This window comes from Platalea leucorodia (genome assembly GCF_965183815.1).
Source record: "Platalea leucorodia genome assembly, chromosome: 14".
NCBI classification, from domain to species: domain Eukaryota; kingdom Metazoa; phylum Chordata; class Aves; order Pelecaniformes; family Threskiornithidae; genus Platalea; species Platalea leucorodia.
Window position 1 is genome coordinate 2,392,239 of NC_138836.1, and position 22,868 is coordinate 2,415,106.

Sequence of the window (22,868 nt, forward strand, 5' to 3'; positions counted from 1 at the left end):
CTCCTCCGGGGCAGGCACAGAGACGGGGCGGTTTGCTGTGCCTTTCCCAGCCCCGTTCCTGCCTGCCCACCGCTGCGCTCCTTCTCGCACCGCTACAGGGACAGCAGCGAACCGAACTCTGCGGGATGGCGAAGGAGAGCTCAGGATCCGCTCTGCAGCCCAAGGAGACCTTCGTGTGCCTTTCCCGTGCTGCCACAAGCAGTGCTGGATCTGCCCTGCCCGGTCTCTGCTGATCCTTAGGCGTTCCACTTTGGGGTGAGCGGGTGATCCTTTCTCCGTCTGTAGCCTTTCCCAGGGGAAGCCCAGACCCCGTGCGGTGAATCTGAGCTGATAACGGTGATGTTTTGCAGAGGCCAGAGGTTCAGAGTCCCCCCTGGGCTAAATGCACTGATTTACCCTCCCTTTTTTTTGTCCTTAGCAGCCAGCAACAGAGGAAAGAGCATTTACTGCCTTGGGCAATGCTCCCAGGAACCACCGTACAGCACAGCAATCTTAATTGGTAATAATACAAGAATCATTAAATAACCTCGGTAATGAATTGCAGACGTTACTATGCTGCTTTTCACCTTGAAGGATCCCAGTGCCAAATACCTCGATGTTTAATACATCCCGTCGGGACTCGCCCAGGGAGGCTGAGCGGGCAAGTCCGAATCTGCCGATGTGAGCAAAGGGTGCGGGGAGGGGACCCTCCCTCCGGTGGCAAGCACCCAGGTGTCCCCGGGCAGCCAGGACAGTGACTGTGTCGGTCACCCAGGGGTTAATCACTGCAGCGTGCGTGGGTGCACCTGGGACTGCTTTAGGGCCGCCCTGCTGTCTTGGGGCTTACAAAAATAAGCTGCATTTCTCTGTTTTTCCTCCTCTCTGCTCGTTACCTCCCAGCCCTCTCTGCTGCTGTCTTTCAGTCTTTCCCCATTTTTCCACTCTTTTCCTCCTTTCTCACCCACCTGGGTCTGCCTTTCCCCTCTCCAAACCCCGTCTGTGGCGCCCAGCCCTAGAGATCTCCATCCCCAGAGCCAGGACACGATAGGCAAAACTCAGAAGCGAGGAGCAGGAAATTCCTGCTCTGTGACAGCGTATCCCAAGGGATACCATTCACCATCGGGCGCGACATGCTGTGACAGCCACGTGCCCCAAGGGATACGATTCACCGTCGGGCGTGATATGCCATAACGGCCACGTGCTGTGGTCCACCGTCAGGCTGGGCTCCGTCTCTCCCGACGGCAGAGGGTGCCCGGGGCCCGGGAATCCTGCGCTGGAGGCATTGCCTGGGGCCATCCAGCTCCCCGCAGGGCTCAGCCCAGCCCGAAATTCTGTGTCCGCATCAAAGGCACTGGAGGCCAAGCACCGTCCCTCGTGCACATCACGGTAGAAGTGCAGAGCCGCAGGCAGGAGCGGGTTTGGTTTTGGGGTTTTTTTTTGGTCTCTAAAGAGGGAGAAGGGGTGAGGAAGGGAATTTTTCCAGCCCGTGTGAGTTATCACAGGTTTATCTCACAGATCCCTGTTGTGCAGTTTGTTGTGCGGTTCCCTGGAAAGCAGAGTCCTGCGGGCACAGGCAGGGTAGTGGGGGGGACAGGGATGGGGACTGGGTCTGCTGTTGCCTGCCTAGCGACACTAGGGGTACTTATATATTTCCTTCTTTTTTTTAACTAGGAAAAGCTGAGCTGTGAACACCCCTGGTGTTGCTGTGAAATCGGGGAAGCCACCAAATTGTTCTTGGCTGTCTCTGCCCGGAGCAGGAGCATCGCTGCAGGTCCCTGCTGCCGCCCCGCTCCGGCGGGGCTGCGAGCGGAGGCAGCGGGGCTCCCGCTTCACCAGTCCCCGCTCCCTCCTGCGGCTCTGCCCCGGGGCTCTGCTGGTCCTCGCTGGAGATGGGGTGCAGGCAGGGGTATCGGGCACGATACGGCCCCCGAGCTGTTCTGGCAGCTGCTCCGCTTAGGGGACGTGGAGACCCTGGTGAGGTCTCGCTGCGTGACCCTGTGTCCACAGCACTCGGCTGAGCCCAGCGCAGCGAGGCTGCTTAATTGGAGCTTTTAACGTGCCGTGCAGCTGATGCGTGAAAGGTTTGTTGCGAGGAACCGTCAGGGCCGGAGGATGCTTAGGACCCAGGGGAAGCGCTGGAGAGCCTGGCTGGCTGGGCTTGGAGGAGCTCCTGCCTCCGCGGCCAGGACTTCTCAGGTGTCCTGGTACGGCAGCGGCGCTGTGCGCGGCGAGCTGGGCCCTCCTGGCAGCTCCCCCTTCCCCACGTCCATGCCCATCCTCTGAGACCCCCTGGGCACCCATGCGCTTGCCCAGGGACCGCTCCACACCATGAATGACCAGTACCACCGAGCAGCCCGGGATGGCTACCTGGACCTCCTGAAGGAAGCCACCAAGAAGGACCTGAACTCACCGGACGAGGATGGCATGACCCCGACCCTATGGGCCGCCTACCACGGCAACCTGGACGCCCTGCGCCTCATCGTCAGCAGAGGGTGAGCGCTGGCGAACGCACGGTGCCGGTCCCGGGGGACACGGCAGCTCGGAGCCCATTTTTCCCCCTTCCTGCTCACAGGTCAGCGTGGGTGTAGGTTCCCCACAAAATGATGGCTTCTGTCCATAACACAACCCCCCCCGTCCTCCCCTCTGTTATTTTTCTCTCCTTGCGGTGCTTTGAGTCTAATCCAATGCTCCTGATAACCGATCTGTGTTTTCCCAGCTCCTCTGATCCTATAACCACCCCGTGACTCTGCTCCGGCCCCAAACCCTGCTTGCAGCTCCCCAGGTGGGGCTGGGTCCCCCCCTGCTCCCCTGCAAGTGCTTTTGCAGCCAGGTCCTATAAAGACAGGCAGAGCTGAAGTGTAGCACATCGGGGCACTGGCATGAAAAAAGCCCTTTTAAATGAGGGGGCAGAGAGAATAACTGCTCCTTCTGTCCCAAGAAATGCTCTCATGGAGAGATGTGTTTTACCCAAGCGAGGTTTGAATACGTGACCCCCGGGCAGCCTGTCGTGCACCAGCAGCCCAGAAAATTTGGGAGCAGGTTCCCCAAGAGCAGATTTCTTGAAGCCCCGTCTCCCCCGCGGGGGCTGCTCGATGCTGATGCGTCTCTCGCTCCCTCACCCTGCGCTGCCAAATCGGGGGGTCTCTGGCTGCGTAAGCGTGGATGCGGCGGAGAGAGGGGAGTGGGATTGAGGGGGCTTGTCAGGCTCCGCGCCGTGGTGTTGGGGGAACCGTAGGAGAAGGTCTGTGCTGAGGCAAGAGCTGCCATACCTCGTTCCTTCCTGAGCAGTTCGTGGCTCTCCTGTTCCTACCGGTGGCCCAAAGGAGCACGTCCCAGTGCTTCCCACTCCAGTTGCCTTTCTGAGCACTTCATCTAAAGGCATCCAAGGTGGGGTGGCCTCTGCCTTGTGCTGAGAGGTTGGTGGTGCTGCTGGCTTTGATTTATTTTCTTTCTAATGTTGAGGACTAGTGCTGGGGCCGGCAGCCTGGGCGTACATCGTGCCTCCTTGGAAGGGCTTTGCTGCTCCACGTTGGGTCGCGGCTCGGTGGGGCTGTCAGCTCCCAAGCAGGGATTTTCTGTGTCCGTCCTCAGCTGCATTTGCAGCTCTCGTACCCCATCGGCCACGTCTCCGCTGTGCCTGGTCCTGGGCTCTCAGCGTCTCCTGACTCTCCGGTCTGCTTCTGCAAAACCTTCAGCCGGCTCCCCTGGCCCTGGCCAGCCGTCCTTCCATTGTAAAACATTTTCTTTTCAGATCCTGGGGTCAGAAGGGCTCTGTATGGTGTTGCTTTGAAAAGTTCTTGAGTGCCTGGCGCAACAGGAGCACGCCCGGGATAAGATGATTTCAGAGCCCGGAGGGGAGCGAGCAAGGCGTGGGTCTGAGCGGGGCATCCCGAGCTGCCCCTGGGCTGCTACCCGGGGTGGGGGCTGCGTGACTTACTGTGTGCCCCCAGGAGAGACTGTGCCCGGCACAAACCCGCTCTGAGCTCCCGCCGGGAGGGGAATCGCCACCCAGGGCCGGAGAGACAAGGGCAGGAGCTCTGGGGATGAGACCCCGAAGTTAGAAACGGTTCCAAAGACCCTTCGATGGCCAAAAAGTCAGTCTGAAAGGCCCGTGCCACGGGGCGTTCATCCACAGCATGGGCCTTTCAGACTGACTTTATATCTCTTTATATCGTTATATCTCCTTGTATTGCCATCTCCATCGCAGGACACCCTGCTGATCCATGCATCCAAGCCAGCAGCTTCTGCCTCTCCGTGAAGCCCAAGGGCTGCTTTTCCATGGAGGGGCCCCTTTTAGAAATTTGTATCTGACTGAAAGGTCCTTGTGGGCTCAATCATGTCCGAGTGCAGCTTGGCTGCTCTTTAATTAACAGCCTAATATGCATTTGTTCCTGACAGGGAAAATAGCCTGGCAAAAGCCCAGTGCCCTTTACGTGATGGATGGTGGAGCAAAGCGCGTGTCTGTGGGGCTGGAGGATGCGTTTATGTCTGTGCATCCATCTCCGTGTGTCAGATCCTCGCCCAGGACCACGCAGGGGTCAGCGAAGCCTCCTCGCCCGGCTCGGTGCGGAGGCAGGCGCACCTCTGCTGGCTTTGGGTCTGCGAGAGGCGGGAGAGCCCCAGCCTGGGGACGGGGGGGACAGGGGAAATCCTACAGGACCCAGGGAGCCTCCCTGCCCAGGGAGCAGACCCTGGTAATTTTCTGCTAGTGTTTAGGATGACGTGCAATCGTAGTTAAGTCTTGTTCAGAGATTAAATTTAATTCTGTGTCAGATATGTTGCTATTACACCTGCACTACAACAACTGGGAGGCAAGAGGGAGGACCCCCGAGTGTCCCAAAATGTCAGGACATTTCTCTCTGGCCTCTGCTGTCACAACATTCCTCCTTTGGCACAGAGAGCCCTGCGCTGCGAGGCAGGAGAGCGTGGGACCGCGGCACGGAGCGGGGGCTTCGGGGCAGGGATGGGTGGGAGGCAGCTTCGGGGTCTGAGGGGGCTGGTTGCCCTCCAACCGCGTTGCAGGGGGATGCCGAGGCACAGCGGGTGATGGGGGAGTCCTGGGGCAGCAAGGAACACTGAATCCTCCTTGCCAGCGCTGGGCAGTGATACCGGTGCCCAGACAAGCTGGGAGATTGGGCGCTGGGGCCAGGCTGTTGTTAAACGTCCGAGCGAGGCCGGCCAGAGGCACCCCGAGAAGGCAGGGCTGTGCCGAGCAGCGCGGCGAGGGAGGGGGCTGCTAGGGGCAGACAGCACGGCTCGGATCGTCGGGGCAGGCTGGGGGACACTTAGGATTATCTGGGCTCTGTCATCGGTGAAGGAGCCTCATTCATACGTCTCCGTGTTCAGCAGATTGTGGTGTGGGGCTGAAATGGGGAGGGGGAAAGAAAATATAATAAATCCCTTGGGGGATCCTTGAGGAAAGTTTGTCGTCTCTACTCGCACAGAAGGGGTAACGAAGCAGGGCTATTGCTCTGTCCATAACAGCCGGTGATGTCTCCGGGCCTCTGTGCCACCTTTGCATGGGGATGGAGAGAGGGGCTGGGACGGAGGGAGCAGCAGTGGCTCATCCTTCTTGTTTGCAACACAAAAAGCCTTTTTCTTCCTCCTGGCTGGGCTCCAGCGAGGGAAGCAAACTCAATTAATGTGATGGCTGGGAAAAGGCAGGCTAACTGGCATTTAGCGTTGCAGCCTTTCAGAGGCAGTAATTCTTCAGCGTGGTTCGTTATGAGCTGCTGTGGCAGTGGCGGGCGCCAGTCCAGCTCCAGTTAACCATGGGTCTGGGGGCCTCGGCTGGGAACGGCTGGGACTCTCTTGCCTTGGAGTGGATCGCGGGAGAGGTGAGGATGTGTCTTTCTGCTAGACGGGTCCGCAGTCAGCTTTGTCACCCAGCGTTTCTTTGCAGAGGCGTGCCTCAGTTTCCCTTCTTACAAAAATGGGGGTCACGGATGCTTTGGATGTTAATGGCAGAGGGGCGAGAGTGGGTTGGAGGGGACGAGATGGCTCCTGACATCAGCCAGGCTGCTCGAGGGAGTCGCGTCACCCCGGCTGGGGCAGGCTTGCAGTGGAGGTGGCAGCAAGGCACATGAAGGGGATGTGCATCCTCTGCACGCCACAGGGCTGACGGCCACGTGGGTGCCAGGAGCAGCGTGGCCGTGTCGGTGGGGACCTTCGCCCGGGCGATCACCTGCCGGGAAGGTGCAGGAGCAGGGTGGAGCGCGTCGCAGCTTCGGCGCTTCCGGCACCTGAGCGGGCTGCTTGGAGCCGGCGTGAGATCTGGGCATGGCGAAGCGCTGAGCTGGTAGACGTGCCCCTAGGCGCTACCGCAGCACAGCCGGCATTCATAATCCCAGTAACTCCTCACCTGGCTTTTTGCTGGTACAAGAGGCAGAGAGCCCCGAGGTGAACCTCACCTACAGCATCTCTGCTGGATTTTGGGGGATCTGAACTTGGAGAAATGCTGAATCCTTGACCTACCACTACCTGGACAAAGCTTGGGATACAGGACCCAAGGCTCTGCTCTGGGTCCAAAAACTCATCTTTTCTGCTCGTTCCTAGCCTTTGCTTGGATCGTTGCCCTGACTGGCTATGCTGAAGATGGTGGGTTTTTTTCCCTCAAGCCATAAACGACTTCTTCCTCTTCCTCTTCCTCCATCCAAAAACATTTCATGGGAGCCAGAGATGCTCCGCACCCAGCTGGCTCCTGGTCCGAGGGCCCAATCCTTCACGCAGAGCCATGAGCTGGGGGTGAGCCAGCCCATTGCTATCAGAGGAACTTCACACGTGCAGCCAGGGAAGGACGTATGTAAGTGCCGGTGGATTCCCAGGCTAATTGGGATCCTATGGGAGAAGCGGAGGGGAAAAACCGGCAGGAAGGGAGTGAGTGTGCATGTCACGGTACAAACGCAATGACTCAGGAGATGCACATGTCCACCTAAGGGGCTCAATTAAGAGTGTTTTTAATAATGATTATTACAGGAGTTGACTCAGCACTCGACAACGCTTTGAAGGTGAGAAGCGCTGCGCTTCACCCCTGTTATTAAAATGCGTTCCCACTTAGTGGACCCTGCAGTCAGCATCTCCGCGTGCGCGGCGCCCTGGAGGTGAAGTTTTGCTCGGACAGACACCTGCCAGAGGGAGGGCCTCATGTTTATTATCTCTGCTGGATCAAACACCTCTACTTTGCAAGTCACCATTCTTCTTTCCTTCTGATGTGTTTTTAGCGCCTGCGGCAGACGTTTATAGGGCAAAGGGACCTAGAGATCTAATTTTGCTCTAATACTCTTGTTTCTAGACAGTGGAAATGTCCAGGAAAAGCTGGGTTTGGTACTTTTTTCCCCCTCACTCACTCTCTGAGGTGGTAAAAAGCATGAGGAAAGTAGACCTTCAAATATGAAGCCCCCCAAGACCTCCCTGGCTTTGCTCTTTGCCACCCGAACCAGACAGACATGAGAATGGGCTCCGAGATGTGCTTTATGGATCGAGCATCCATACGCTCGGCTTGGGGAGCAAGATTGTTTCTAGTGAGTCCGCTGCTAAGTCGCTGCCCGAGTCGTGAGTCGCCGTACGTGGTGGGACCCTCGCAGTGCCCTGGCTCATCTGCCCGCTCAGGTCGGGCACACGCGTGCCCGTTCAGAGCACACGTAAACGAACGAACGACCCTTCGCACGCTGGAGTCCCACCGCCAGCGCCGGCAGCTCCAGTTTCACTGGCTCGTTAATCCAGCTCTATCAATAATTTACTCCTCTCTTGCAATTCATCAAATATTTATCCCCCCCATGAATTTCCCAGCCTGGACATGTCACGATGAGGTTAGAGGCGAGGGCTGGGGAGTTACCGCTCCTGGAAACTCGGCATTGCCGGAGTACCCGCCGCTTTCTCCTCTCCTTCTGCTGGCTTCATGGCTCCTCAATCCTAGGATCTCCTGCCCTTCTCCTCCCTAGCACCCATCTTTGAAGCCTTTCTGTGCTTCTGTGATTCTATGTTGAAGGCTCTGGATATGGAAGTCCTGCAGTTTTTGTGCGTCTTTTTGGCCCCTACGCAGTTTTGAGCCTTTTGACTCAAAAACTCAAACTCTTGCTGAATTTGCCAGCAGGCTCAAGGTTGTGGGTACTAAGTTTCTACAAGTTTTGTGAAAATACACGTGTGGTGGAAAGCGACTGCTGATGCTCCCACAAGGGGAAAGCTGAGTGGATGTCGTAGCGGCTCTTGGGGAATACAGCCGGGAAGCTCATGCTCTGGCTCCAAATAATCTCCAGCTTAACCTCTGGACGCCGTCTTTATTGCTTCTGCCTTTTGCAGAATCATTTCCCTTCAGTATTACATAGCTGAGATGTCGGCAAAGCCTGCGGATTGCGAACTAGACATCGCACCGGCCGGGTGGCTCTGCTCCGGCTCCGCTGTTCCCGGGGCAGCAGCGTCCAGAGCGAGCACAGGGAGCCTGCCTGCGGTCTGGGAGGGTGAATGTGCTGGACGAAGCTGTCGCTGGGTCTTGTGCATGGCTGCTAGCGATGAAGATGCGAAGCTGGCAGGGGAAAGAAGTCCCTCAGCTCCTGTGATCTCTGTCTTCTTTCTCTGAAGCCGTTTTCAGACTGTTTCAAGTGAGATAAGCACAGAGCATGCGGGATCTGGGAGAGGGTTCTGGGCTCTGCTGCTCCCAGCTCTTCTCCACACAGGTCCTAAAGCAGCAAGGAGTGAAATAACACGGGCCGAAGGTCTCAAGTGTGCATTTGCCTCCCAGACTCCTGGTGTCACCGAGGCTTGGAGCTGGGGTCCTTGTGGCGGAGGGACAGCGCTCGGTTCCTCTAGAGCTCGTTGAAAGGGTGGCTGGAAACGGGCAGGAGCTGTGCCGAGCCAGAGCTCTGCCGGAGCCCTGCTGCCCGCGGGGAGTTGCTCTTGAGGGTGGTGCAGCTGCACAGCCGTAATAAAAGGCTTTGCCTTACCCATGTGCAGGAAGGGAGAGTGCCTTGTTGACAGATACTGCTGCTGGCTGCGTATCGTTAGCACACGCTCGGGCACAGGCGGGTGCCAGCAGGGGTGTGAACTCTCTTTTGTTTCAGCAGATCATAAATAGAGAGGAATGTCAGGAGGACAGACTTCTTTCAGTCCTCGGTTTGCGTCCATCCCATCACAGGAGGCAGGAGATGCGGGCAAGTGGTTGTGCCCCGTCCGCAGCTTGCTGCAGCAGGGTCCGGCACAGGGTGAGAAGGGATGCTAAAGGCATTAGTCGAGTGTCCAGCTCTTGAGGAGTGCAGAAACCTAATCTCCACTTTCTCTGAAACTGGATTCTCACGATGTGCTAATACCAATGCGCTTCGAGCCATGCAATCGAAACCAAGCGTGGTGCAGCAAAAACCCCCACAAAACCCCAACCCCGAGGCCAATGCCAGCAACTTTGCTCTTATTCTTTATTGGCTACGTGCCCTCTTGCGCCCCAAAATCCCCCAGGCACCAGTGAACAGGAGGGTGGGAAGGGGCAGCAGCTGGTGGCTTTCAGAACCAACGCTGAGGATGGCCGTTTCGTGGTGGTGCTGCCATCATGGTGGGAACGCATGGTGTCCCACACAGGGTATGGTGTAGGGAGAGGTATTTTGGGATGTCTCTCCATGGAATCTGAATGAAGCCAAGATTTGAAGATCAAATCTGACTAGCATTTAATAGGATGCTTGAGATTTTAAATTTTATAACGAGCTGAGCTAGAAATCAGCTCCATATCTCAGTTCTGGGCTATTCAGAATCTGGTTTAAGTCCCTCCAAAACTCGGTTTGATGCAGGAACATTGTCTCCTGAGAGCTAAATTCAAGTCACGGGAATAATCAGACTTGCGTGTCAGGCATGTGATTCCATGTCAGCAGTAGACCCCCTTAAAACCCTCCAGAAGACCCCCTTAAAATTAAGCTGTTGGGGCTGGAGGAGTGTAGCTCCATATTTTGAGGAGGCAACAGTTCACGGTGCTGATTTGCCCCTGTACAACTGGGAATACCTCGGTAGAGTCTGCCAGCCATGCCTGCGTGTTAACTTGTCATTTTTCTTGCTGTCTAGGGGCGATCCAGACAAATGTGACATCTGGGGGAACACCCCTCTCCACCTGGCAGCAGCCAACGGCCACCTGAACTGCCTTTCCTTCCTCATCTCTTTTGGGGCCAACATCTGGTGCCTGGACAACGACTACCACACCCCGCTGGACATGGCAGCCATGAAGGGGCACATGGAGTGTGTGCGATACCTGGACTCTATTGCTGCCAAGCAGAGCAGCCTCAACCCCAAGCTGGTGAGCAAACTGAAGGACAAGGCCTTTCGGGACGCGGAGAGGAGGATTAAGGACTGCGTGAAGCTGCAGAAGAAGCACCACGAAAGGATGGAGAAACGGTACAGAAAGGAGATGTCGGATAATTCGGATACCATGAGCTTCTCCAGCTATTCGAGTAGCACCTTAAGCAAGAAGTTCCAACACATGTCTATGGTGACTTCCCTGCCATACTCACAAGCCACCATCCATGGCACAGCCAAGGGAAAGACGAAAATACAAAAGAAGCTAGAGAAGAAGAAGCAGGTAGACGGGACGTTCAAGATCTATGAGGATGGGAGGAAAAGCGTGCGGTCTCTGTCTGGCCTGCAGCTGGGGAACGACGTCATGTTTGTGAAGCAGGGCACGTACGCCAGCCCCAAGGAGTGGACTCGGCGTAATATCAGAGACATGTTCCTCACGGATGAAGACACCGTCTCCCGTGCCATAAGTGACCCAGGCTTGCACATGGACTCGGCCCATTCAGAAGTCAGCACCGACTCTGGCCACGACTCCTTGTTCAACCGCCCCGGGCTGGGCACCATGGTGTTCCGGCGCAACTACGTCAGCAGTGGGCTTTTTGGGATCGGCCGGGAGGACGCTGGCACGCTGGGTGAAGACAACGCCGATGGGGTAGGTGTCAAACTGCGGAGCCGCCTGCAGCGCTCGCCAAGTCTCAACGATAGCATTGGCAGTGCCAACAGCCTGCAGGAGAGGAACGCGGAGGAGCTACCCTGGGACGAGGTGGAGCTGGGCTTAGATGATGATGACGAACCAGAGACCAGCCCCTTGGAGACTTTTCTGGCTTCCCTGCACATGTTTGAGTTCATCTCCATCTTGAAGAAGGAAAAGATCGACTTGGAGGCCCTCATGCTATGTTCAGACAATGACCTGAAGAGCATCAATATCCCATTGGGCCCCAGGAAAAAGATTGTGGATGCCATCCAGAGGAGACGGCAAACTCTGGAGAAGCCAGATGTCATTGTAGACACTGAACTGTAAGTAGGAGATGGGGCCTCTGAGCGATTAAGCCCTTCAGCAGGTGGAGATGTGGATAAAGTAAGGTCTTGTTTTCAACCCACTTGGAAGAGTAGGAGTCCAGGTAACCTCAGTGCTTCTGTGTGTGGGCAAATTCCTGCTCGTGTGGAAACGATGAGAGTTCGGAGAGGTGGCAATAGCGTTAGTTCATTACTCAACAGCCCTAGTGTGGCTGGGCAGGACGTGAAGCCTCTGCTTTGTTTCATAACCAGTATGAATGCAGACTGCGCTGTGGTCTGGTTCTTCTGAGTCCCTGTAGCTGGGATTTTCAACCACACTCAGGCTTGTCTTGACTCTTCACCTTTTGAAGGCGTTAGGAAATCAACTGCAATTCCCGGTGGGAGCAGGCTGACGGCAGTGCCCAGTGGCATTGGGAATCCTTCCCCAAGTGCTTGAGATCTTACTCAGACCTCTGGAGGTTGCCTGTCTGGGTTGGAATTGTTGCTGTTTTATGGTGTTCCCAGGGTTTGGTCGGTTTGGTTTGAAGGACCACGTGCCTGCCATAGAGGTGAAGGGAAGGCAGTAGTGTGGGTCTCCCCACGGTCACATCTGCTGACACCCCAATCCACTGCATTGTTTGGGCTTCCCAGCCTGCAAATATCTGTGTGCTTCTTGCTGGTTTTACAGGCTTTCAGTACAGCTCAGTCTTGGGTCCTCAGGGTGCTGATAGATTTTTCTCTTTCTCTTTTGCAGATAGCAGCATCATAATTTTATTTTATTTTTTTTTAATGATCAAGAAAAAAACCCAGTTCTAAGTTGCCAGAAAACACAAGCCAGAGATTCTCTTCCTGGGGCAGCTGAAGGCTACAGCCATCCCCACCAGTCCCTCCGGACTGCCCTCCTGCTCCCTCGCTCCGCTCCCTCTCTGTGCGATGCTCCCAGGCGGTACCCGGTACGGAGGGACGACTGCTGAGATCGGACCAGGCAGCTCCAACCTGCCAGCCGTGAAGGGACCACGCTCACCCGCTCGCTGGAGGAACAAGCGTGCTGCCCAGCTGGCGAGGACACTGCCTTCATAGGCTGAGGGACCACACGAAGCCATGAGCAGAAGGAGATACGTGATGGTATTTTCAAAGGGACCCAAAATAAATAATTACACCCATTCTTTCTGGAGCAAGTGGTTGATTTGGGGTTTGTGCTGGAGGAGCAGGGGGATGGGGAGTCCTGGCCTCTCTCCTGGCTCTTGGCTGCTTTGGTACAGTGTTCGATGCTGTGTTTTTGGAAGGGAGTTTTGATTACTGTGGTTTGGGGCTGTTCAGCTTGAGATGTGCCAGCCCTGACTTCTGCCAGCAGGTGCCCAGCACGTCTGTCAGTCCAGTCTGTGCTGTCTTGAGTGTGACGATCCGAAATGAAGATGGAGCTTTGAACATGCTGGTAGCTGTCTTCCAGCGCGCTGGTCAAACGGCTGTCCCAGCGAGGCAGCGTTTCTGCCCTCTCTCCCCAGGGCACTGAGCTGCGTGAGCAGTTTGTGTGCGAAGAGCCTGGGCTTTTGCCTCCAGGAGCTTCCCAGGACGGAGCGCAGCACCAGGCTGCAGCCCAGAGCCTATTCCAAGCACCCCTGATGCATCAGCGCTGAAAACACGGCCCAGCTCCAAGCCGTAGCATTACTTGGTTTTTTGCACAGACCCATCGCATCTCTCACTGACCATCGCATTCGCTTACCAGGCCCTCAACTCCCAGCTCCACTGCACCATTTTACATACATGATCTATGGGCAGCTCCTGGGTGGCAGGAGTGGTTTTGGGGTGCAGCAGCAGGCTGGGGACCTGCGCCCTCCCCTGATCTCGCAGTGACGTATCCTAACGGGAGAGAGGCACCAGCCCCTTGCCGTGGGGTGCTGGCGCCGTGCCTGTTCAGGCTGTGATGCAAACTACCAGATCAGAGCAATTCCTCGCGGTGTCTCTGGTACTGCTTATCCAGCCTTATCTCAAGGATGCAAATGATTGATAAGGAATGACCTGAGCACAGTGACTCCTGGCAGTCTCTATGTGCTCAGCCCAGGTCTGGCTGGGATCTGGACCACACTTGTCCCTTCGGGGCTGCGGAGGCTGTGGTTTTTCTGTTTGGAGGATGGGGATTTTTTGGGGGTGAGGCTGTGCTCCCCAAGTGGCAGAAGCCCCACCGGGAGCAGTGTGGGGTCTCCAGTCCCAGCCTCGTGCCCCTGCACACAGAGGTGCTCCAGCATCGGCTAAACACTGCCTCTGAATCGAAGGTCCAAGATCTTTCTCCATGGATGCAAACTGAGAAGGAGCTTTTTAAAGTGTTTCTTTTAGAGCTAAAAATGCTTTTATATTTGAATTTACAAGAAGTTCTGCATAACTCTTAGCTTGATTTCCAGGCAAAAGGGCAAGCAATCAGATATGCTGAGTCAGCAAGTTTGTGAAGGCTGCGTGGCACCGGGGCCCCAGCACTGTTTTCTTTGGTCCCTCTCCAAAGCCTGGGGCTGCCGTCCCAGCAGGGAGAGCGGTGGCTGGGCTCACTAATGTCACAGCTCCCTCTGCCGGGACCAGGCCTGGGAGAGCAGGATGGGACCCGCTGCCCGCCGGGGCTGCGAGGCAGCAGTGCAGCACATGGCTGCCGAGTCCCGTCTGCGAGCAGGACCCGTATTCAAGACTGGTTTTCAGGTGAGGTTACGGCGGCTAAATTCTCCCCCTTCCCCGTGCACGCGTGTGATTTCATCCAAGCCCTCTGCCCTTGCTCTGAATAACCGGCAGAATGCCCTCTGCTCGCCACGAACCAGCTCCGGCTCCAATTCCCCCGGGGATGAATCATGGCTTTGGGTTTGTGCCGGACATGGGAGGGGAGCGATTCACCCTGGTTCGCATCACTGTCACTCCAGTGCAATGGGGACCAGTTTACCCAGCGGATGACAGGGAGAAGCGGATCTATTGGCTTGGCACCTACCGGAGCCTTTTACGGGCTGGGCACCGGGATGCGGCGGTTATTTGGGGGCTGCTGGGTAGCTGGGGTTCACACATTCCCTAACTTTGCCTTTTTGCTTAGGAGCACCCAAGCAGTGGCTGATTCTGACAGAGATCCCTTCTCCCAACTTGTCTTTCCTCCAAAGAGCTGGTGAAAAGGTTTGGTGACATGATGGTACCCCAGTGCCATGGGACACGTCCCCGCACAGCTGAGACCAAGCCCAGAAATCCCACTCGGGATTGCCAAGCCCCAAGACCAATGTGGTCACCTCCACAACCACAGAGAGAGACCGAAACTGAGCCGTGGCACCAACACAGCATTGTAGAGCCCAAGAGATGGGCTCAGGCCCGCGGCTGCCCCAGATGGGGCGAGGAGGACAGTCTGTGGGCACAGGGACGGCTGTCAGAGGCGCCGGCAGCCCCAGAGCAAGCGCCCGCTCTTTGGGCTCGTGCGTGTTGCTTGGCTTTGGGTTTGGTTGGTGGTTTCCAACCAGGTCGTCTCCTACAAAGCGTGGGGACGCAGCCCTTGCAGGACACGGTGTTCAAACCCCCTGGCCCAGGAGACATCCCCTGGTTTCCAGCTCCCCCCGGCCGGCTGGGTTGCTGCATCTCACCAGGCTCATGATGGAGCCGGGCTCTCCTTGCCCTGGGCATGGGGAGGGGACGTGGCCATCCCCGCGTCCTCAGCGCAGACGGGCCCCATTGCTGCTCTGCCCGTTGGCAGCCCGGCCTCGGCGGGAGAACCTCGCCGGTGCTAATTGCATCTGCTCCACGGCCGAGAACAACAAGCTCCTTTCGGAGAGGGCACTTGTGAAAGCAGGGTGGAGGCCAGGGCTGGCACACCCTGGAGAACACTCTTAAATACCCTCCCAAACAGAAACCGAGCCAGGCGGCAGGTTTCCCCGACCTGGTGCTGCCAGCGAGAAAACACCGGCCTTTGTACCTGCCCGCGGCGCCTGGGCGGTCGGACACGGCGCAGGTCCTGCAGGCACCGTGGCAGCGGATGGCAGCATCTCCCTGGCAGGGAACCTGTGATCCTGGGGACAGTCGTCCCTTAACGCCCCAAGCCACGAACACCAAACCGCCCTGTGCCTGTGTTAAATTCGGCTTCTCAGCAAAACCAGTCCCCTGGATTGAGCTTGGATATGTATTTCGCTGTCCCTGATGGTGCAGGAGGTGGCACGTAGGGAGCGGAGCGAGACCAAGGGGCCACACCAGCGGTCCAGCCATGGCATGGACACCCCATCCTTGAGCTGGACAGCTCCGGCTCCTCGGCTGCAGGAGCATTGCTCGCAAAAGTGATGCCCATTCACAGGCCCTGCCCTTATCCCCGTGCGGCTGCTGCGAGGGGGATGTGTTGGCACTCGCTGTCACTCAGGTGCTTTTGTCTCCCTGTCCTTAGGAGCTGGCTGGGCCCCCAGACCGCGGTCTGGAGGAGCGAGAAGGCAGGGGAGGTTTTCCGAGATGACCGAGGGTGTGCAGCAGCGGCGTTGGACATGCGGGTTTGCAGGCGCCGAGTGAGCGTTGCAGCATCCCTGCTCGGCTGCTGGGTACCGCGGCCGGCCCGGGGGGGATGTGGCTCCTTCCCCCAGGCTGCTGGCAGCACTGGGGTTATTGGCTGCTCCCCTTGGATGGCACGTGTGCTCAGCCATGCCATGCCGTGGGAACCGAGATCAGGACACCAGGTAGGTCCTAGGAGCAGAGGGGACCTCGGGGAGGCATCTCCCTTGGGCTGGAGCACCAGGTCCTCAGCCCTGCCTGATGCTCCTCTCCTCCAGCCTCACCTGGAGCTGGTGACGGCCACAGTGCCCACACGGGAGGGTGATGCTGGGGTCCAGGGAGCTACCGGGCCAGCGTGGGCCATTGCACGCCACTTGCTTAACTATTTCCTGCCCATCCCGCCGGGGATTCACTTCCTGGCCGAGCGGCTGAGTAACGCGCGGCTGCAGGAAGGCGGACGGCCAGGACGGAGGCGAGCGGGAAGGGGCTCCGTGCAGAGCACCCGTGGCACACCCCGGCTTTGCTGTGCCGTGCACGGGGCCCTCCAGCAGCCAAGCGCCGGGCTGGATGCGGTGCTGATGTGGCCTGGGTTGGATGCAGCACCTTGTAGGGGCTTTGCAATGGCTTTTGGGACCCTCCGTGACTGTTCCCAAAACCAAAATGCCCCAAAAGGCAGCAATGTGGACACAGCTCAGTGTGTCCTCCCTGAGAGGGAGCTGCAGAGCAGGCCAGGAAAGCAGAAGTGGAATGTCGTTTTCTTTTAATGCTGGCTTTCGGTATTAACAGGGCGAATTATTTTCTACATCTGCTTCATGCAATCCATAAATGTTAGCAAAACATCAGGCGATGCCGTGGATTCTGCCACCAAGTGTCTCAGGGCAGGAGGGAGCTCCCCGGTACCCATCGTCCTGGTACCCATCGCCCCGGCTGCTCTCAGCTGGTGTGGCCAGAGGAGCACGGGGATGCACCTGCAGACGGCACTGAGCATCCCTGGGGCAGAGCCGGGGCAGAGCAAGGTGTGGGGCATCACCGGTGCCCCAGGCCCATCTGCTTTTGGTGGTCTGTCCGCAGCGCCTGGAGCAGGCAGGCTGTGCGCTCGAGGTGCAGGGCAGGGAGATGCTCCCTCCTGGGTGTTAAGCTAAAATCCCTGACTGTCCCTGAATAAGGGTCAGGAGCAGGGCAGCACCTCCCACGGGGCTCGGTGCAGGGCTGGAGCGCCGGTTTGCTCTGTAATTGGGGAGCTGTTGCTGCAATAACTTTTCCAGCCTCAGCAGGGCTATGGAGCTGTTTCTGCTGAAGCATGCAAGGAAATGCCTCCACTGCAAGACCCCCCGGGGCCCCTTGGCACTCAGCCTGGGCGAACGGGGGCTAATGGGGGAGCTACGGGGTCACTCAGAGCTGGAAAAGCCAGATGTCTTCTCCTGGGCTCCTGCCCCAACAGGGAGGGATTGAAGGGCTCGTATCTGGGGACTTCAGGCTGGGGGACCTTTGCTTGGGGTGAAGATATGGCTGCGGCAGGTACGCGGCATTGGTCTGGATTCATCCTGCTGAGCAGTGACGGTGCTGCTGGGGATAAGTGTGCTTCACGCACAGGCACCGCCTGATCTTCGTCCCCAGCTGCTGAACATCCCTGGTCCCCTGTGACACCCGGGCTCCTGGCTTGCTCTGGCATTGCCCTGAAACCAGCGGTGAGGACGGGGTCGTGCCCAGCACTGCTGGTGGGGATGCTGAAGCTGTGGGGAACTGTGTTTTAGGAGGACTTGACTCCAACCCCAGCGATGGAGCTGGCTGTGTGCCGCTCCACGTGCCGGGGTGAGGGCAGCGAGCAGCCCTGCACAGCCCCAGCGACAGGGCATCTCCTGCGTGAACGAGGGGCCAGCTCAGCAGGGGGGCCCGCGGGTCCCAGAGGTGACGGTGGGTGGGAAACCCTACGTAGCTGGGACAATACCGGCACCGGCTCCTCGGTAGCGCTGCTAGCCGAGACCATGCGGGTGGCTGGGGCAAACACCGGCGCTGCAGGATTGGTGCCCTGGCCGGCCCATACATCCTTCCCCAGATGCTTCAGTGGGAGGAAGGTGGGTGACGAAGGCACCGGGGGGCTGTGCGACAGCCAGTTGGTGTGGGCTCAGCCAGCGCCCATCGGCACCGTGCCGCCGCACCGCCTGCCCTGCAGCAGCGGGGGCCCCTGCTCGCGGCACAGCCCCGCGATGCCAGCCTGGGCCCCGGGGCAGCTCCGAGGGCGGGCAGGGATCCCGGCCCTCTTTGCTATCTCCCAGTGCTCTTTCGGAGGGACAGGGACAACCTTCCCGCTGCTCCTGTTCCCTGATCTTTGTCTGAGCTTTAACCTTTCAGGATACAGTTTGACAACTGTATTTTCCTGCTGCAGGACACCAAGCTGCAACTCTCGAGCGTTCTCCAAAGCCGGCAGAGCCACCCAGCCCAGAAGGTACCGGTGGGACCAGAGCAGCCATCACCAGAGGAGACAGCCGGGCGAAGGCTGAGCCACCCAACCCACCGTGGGACTGCACCAGGCTGGAGAAGCAAACCCAGGGCTGCAAGGAAGGGATCCAGCCCAGAAACCCCCTAAACCCAGGCAGTAAGTCCTGCGCAAGCATTTAAGCCCTGGTGGGGAGGGATTTCTCTGGGCTCCCCTCCCCGGCTCTGGTGCGGCTGCAGCCTGCCGGTGCCCGGGTGGAGGCTGCAGCTGGGCACCACCGGCAGCGGGCTGAGCACGACGCCGCTCTTGCCCAAGGATGGGCTCTGCCCTCACAGGAGGCACCAGGGATGGATCCGGCTGTTACAACATCCCTTTTCTTCCCGACCCATTATCTCTCTGCTGGGAAGCGGCGGAGCTTGGCTGGCACTGCCGCCTTGCAGCAAAACCGGGCACTGGCAGCGGGGACCCTCGCCCCCGCTCGCCCCCCCAGGACGCTGTCCCCAGGATCTCCAGCTGTGTTTTGTAAACGCGCCCGTGGACGGGATGGCTGACCTCCGCGTTTCTCCAAGCCCGGTTTGTAGTGCCACCGGCCGTGGGCACTGCTGGCGAGAAGCGCAGAGGAGAGTGTGGGAGCTCCAGTGAGACGGCAAAAGGCCTGAACGGGGCAGGGGAGGGATCCTGGCAGCTGGCCTGGGTGCTGCCTTTTACCTCTGCTGTGATAAACACCCAGCCTGGCCCTTTTCCACAGCCACAAACAACCCTTGAGCTTGGCACTGGCCGCTCGGCCAGCGTACCAGCACCTGGGGGCGACTACGGACGACGGCACCAAGGTCAACTGGGGCTGCTGCCCCCAAACCCCTCCGGGTCCCTGGCACGGCAGAGCTCCCACACCAACACCCGTTATTTCAGCCGCCCCGGCCCCGTCGGTGTTTCGGAGCGCTCCTCCCGGGGCGCGGGGCTCCCGTGGGGTCCTGTGAGGCCGGGGAAGGCTGAGCAGCACAGCTGCCCACCCGGGGAGGGACGGGGAGATGCACAGGGCGGCCGTGGCCCCATCCGAGCCGCTACCTCCGGAGCCGAGAGCCCAGCCCTCGGGCCTCGCTCAATAACCGAGCTAACGAGAGCCGCTGTCAACAAGTCTGCAGCTCCCCAGCCTGTGCAGGGAAGGACGCCTTGCTCGAGGGACGCGGGAGGAGAAACCTGTTTCACTGACCTTGCTCCATCACCGCCTTCCTGGCTGCTCCGTGGGCGAGTTTGGGGCTGCGGCGGGGGGCGAGTGGCTCAGCTGCCCGTCAGGGGCACGGCGAGGAGGAGGAGGAGCAGGGCCAGGGCCACATCACCAGTGGGTCAGGGTGCTGGGGGATGCACCAAGCAGGAGAGCAAGACCCCGCTCTGTTGATGCTGCGTCTCGGTGTGGCTCCTTGCCTGCCTGCGGAGCCTTGCTCCACCCCTCATCAGCTAATAAAGCCTCCGCCGCGCTGGTCCCTCCTTTGCCACTGACTCATGGGCTGACTTAGCCCAATCCCCTAACTGCCCTGCACCTCCATTTTCTGACCTATAAAGCAGGGCTCATCCCCACCGCTCTCCCGCTCCCTTACATAAGGGCACCAAGTGCCAAAACAAACCCAGTGGCGCTTTGCAACCTGCGAGTGATGCCCAAGGGTCAACAGCGGATGCTCAACAGCGGTGTACGGGCTCGGCCACCCATGCCCAGGGGTGTACGGACCCCAGCTGCAGGTCTCATGGGTGCTGTACAGCCCTCGAGGATGCTGGCAGGCAGCCATGAGCTGGCCGCTGGTTGCACCCGCTGGCAACATCTCCCCAGGGGTTTCGCTCGCATTTTGGGGACAGGGAAGGGGAGGTGAGCAGTGCGTGCTGTTCTTGGCATGGTGTCCTGCCCACTCTGGCTCTGGGGAATGTCTTCGCCCTGCTGCCCTGGTGCTTTGGCACACCTCCAGCACCCCGAAACCCGGCCGGTCAGGTTTGGAAAGCAGGCCAGGGAAGGCTGGGGAGGTGGAGGCTTTCTGGACTGTGCCGGGCTATGTTGGGCTTGTCTCCGCTGCCGCATCCTGCCCCTTCTCCCCTGGGAGAAGCAAGAAACCATCCCCTTTTTTGTTTGCTTTCAAAGATGACTGGGAAGGCTGCTCTGTATGAAGCAGGGCTGTGCTCTGAAGCTGCCTGCAGTGGAGGATGAGCATCCTCGGGTCGCAGCAGGGACCAGGTGGCAGCACCCGCCGGCATCCCTGCGGGAAGGCTGCTGGGCAGAGGGGCCCATGGGGCACCCAGCAGGCGCGGGGATCCCCAGGGAGTGGGGCCCTGGAGCTTTGGGCCCCGCAAATGGCCATGGTGCTGGGCTGGTGCAGGCAGGGAGGGAAGCAGGAGGTGGCTCGGCCGCGGCCCAGCGCTGCCTGACGTAAGAGGTTATACAAGCCTGCGCAGGCAGGGTGCCGGCAGCAGCATCGGCGTGTCTGTGACCGGACCTCTGCTCCCACTCCGGAGTAACACCTGCAGGAATGGGGACAGCCCGGCCCCCTGCCCTGTGCTGGGCATCCCTCACGAAAGCCCTGGGTGGCAGTGGCACCCCGGAGCGGTACCCGCAAGGGATGCACAGGCTTCCTGGAGGAGCAGAGCGGGCCTGGGGAGCACCCGTAGAGGGGCAAAAGCCGGCCTGGAGAGGGGTGAAGATGGTCTGGTGGTGTCCACGTGCCTAAGAGCCGCGTGTTGGGGTGGAGGGCAGCAGAGTCCCTGGCCGGTGGCTCAGGGGCCGTGGGGACCACTTGCCTGGAGTGAGTGGGTGGGAGAGGGCATAGAAGAGCAGAGGGAACCTGGGTGGCACTGGGACATGGTGCTGAGCTGGATCAGCCTCCTTCACAGGAGCAGGGAGAGGCTCCCTGACCCCCCCAGGAGGCATTTTGGAGGTGCCGAGAGGGGCCCCTGGGTGCCAGCGGAGCAGCACGCCTCCCTGCCCGCCAGCACCAGGTGATAGATCAACCCCCGGTATTCGAGGCAGCCAGTCGAAGACGTTACTCACCCGGCCCGGGGCTGTGCTCAGCTCCACCGGGCAGGAATGCCACGTGCTCAAACCATCTTTCCCTGGGGAGGACCAGCCCCGCGGCTGGGGACAGTGTCCGTGCGCGAGGTGGAGGAGCTGGACGCTGCGGGTGCCTGCTGGGTGGCTTTCTGTGCCGGGGTGGGATGAAGAGGTCCCTGGGCATCCCATGGACACCAGGGGCTGGAGGAGGTGGCACGGGATGGGTGCCATCCTCTCTGGAGGGGACCGTAAGCTCCCTTTCTCACCAGCCCAGGGACAGATGATGGCAAGAGCTGTCCCAACCCTCACAGCAGGATAAGGCCATGTTGGGACTGAAAGCTGAAAAAAAGCACCTTTTTACACTGTTTCTTTCCCCAGATTATTGGGTGTGTAAAGAAGGAGGGGGAGCTGGCAGCACTTGCCATCTCTCTGCAGAAGTCCCAGCTCCCCACCAGCCCTGCCGCCAGCACAGCCGGCCCCAGGGGCTGAGGGCACCGCGCCCGGTGCTTCAGCGGGGCAGGGGATGGGCACGAGGGCCCACTCACGGTATTGCTGTGGACTTGTCTTCTGGAGAGGTCATTTTGTTGACCTCAGGACTTTTCACTATGGGAAAGGGAGGTCGTAGAGATGTTTTTTGCCGCAGCTGACAGCGAGTTTTCTCCCAGTCTGGAGCAGATGGAGTGAAGTCCTGGGTGACAAGTGCGTTGTGGGCTGGGGAAAACCATCACTCCATGTACAGGCTGAACCCCGGGTTCTCCAAGGAGACTTTCCATCCACTCCAGGTGGCCTGGTTTCACCCCTTTTCACAACAAAACACAAGCCTTAGTCACCCTTTTTCCAGCAAATCGCCTGGTTTTCTGGGGCATCACCTATTCAACGTGCCGGAAGACCACATCCTGCTCGGGAAGCGGGCTCGTGCCGGGCAGCAGGGATATTCCCATTCCCAGAACCGCCTCAGCCTCCTTCAGTAAATCCCACTATCAGCTCCCTGCCTGGCTCGAGCTGGCCACGGCCCAGCCAGGGACATGGCTATGGGGATTGCTCCTGCGTTTGCCGGCAGATCCGGCCACCCATGGGCTCCCCGGGCTGGTGGGTGCCGGGGCAGTGCCGGCAGCACCTCGTGAGCCCTCTGTGCCCTTCAGGAGAACCCTCCAGGCTGTGACGAGTGCCCGGTGACACTGGTCCCACTGCCACAAGGGCCGTGGGAGGTCGGTCTTATCTCACCTTGCGCCAAGCTTCGCTCATTGTTGATTGTTCTTTTCTCATTCAGGAAGAAAGGAGAAAAAAAAAACAACAACACCCCTACTTTATCTGCAGAACTGCTATCTGAGTCTCTGTTTCCGTGGAATCTGTCCAGCTGCCCCGCGTGCAGCTCTCCTGGGGCAGCAAGGACCCTCCGGAGGGGCAGTCCCAAACCCTGGCCATCCGATGGACCAAAAGAGCCCTTGAGGGATGCAGGGATGGGTTTAGGGCTGAGCTCGTGTTCTCTTTGCACTCAGGCTCATCCCTGCGGCCCATCTCCCCCTGTGCCCTCCAGCCCAGTGACTCCCAAAACTGGAGGACTGGCAACCCAGCAAACTCAGTGAGGATGGCGAGGATGGCTCCGAGGCCCCCGGGGCCCCTGGCCTGGCAGCAGCAGCCCGCTCTACCTGCCACGACAGCTCCTGCCACCCACAGTTTAGC

The 22,868-nt window shown here is 59.0% G+C and overlaps 1 protein-coding gene across 1 annotated transcript; it reads left to right on the plus strand.

Annotated features, from left to right (window-relative positions):
- Positions 1-2,307: 2,307 nt before the first annotated feature.
- On the plus strand, positions 2,308-11,263 carry USH1G (USH1 protein network component sans; the record flags this gene model as incomplete). The annotated part of the gene is made up of 2 exons (XM_082326573.1): positions 2,308-2,471; positions 10,018-11,263. The coding sequence occupies 2 exons, from the start codon at positions 2,308-2,310 to the stop codon at positions 11,261-11,263; spliced, it is 1,410 nt and encodes a 469-aa protein (XP_082182699.1).
- Between the last annotated feature and the right edge of the window lie 11,605 nt (positions 11,264-22,868).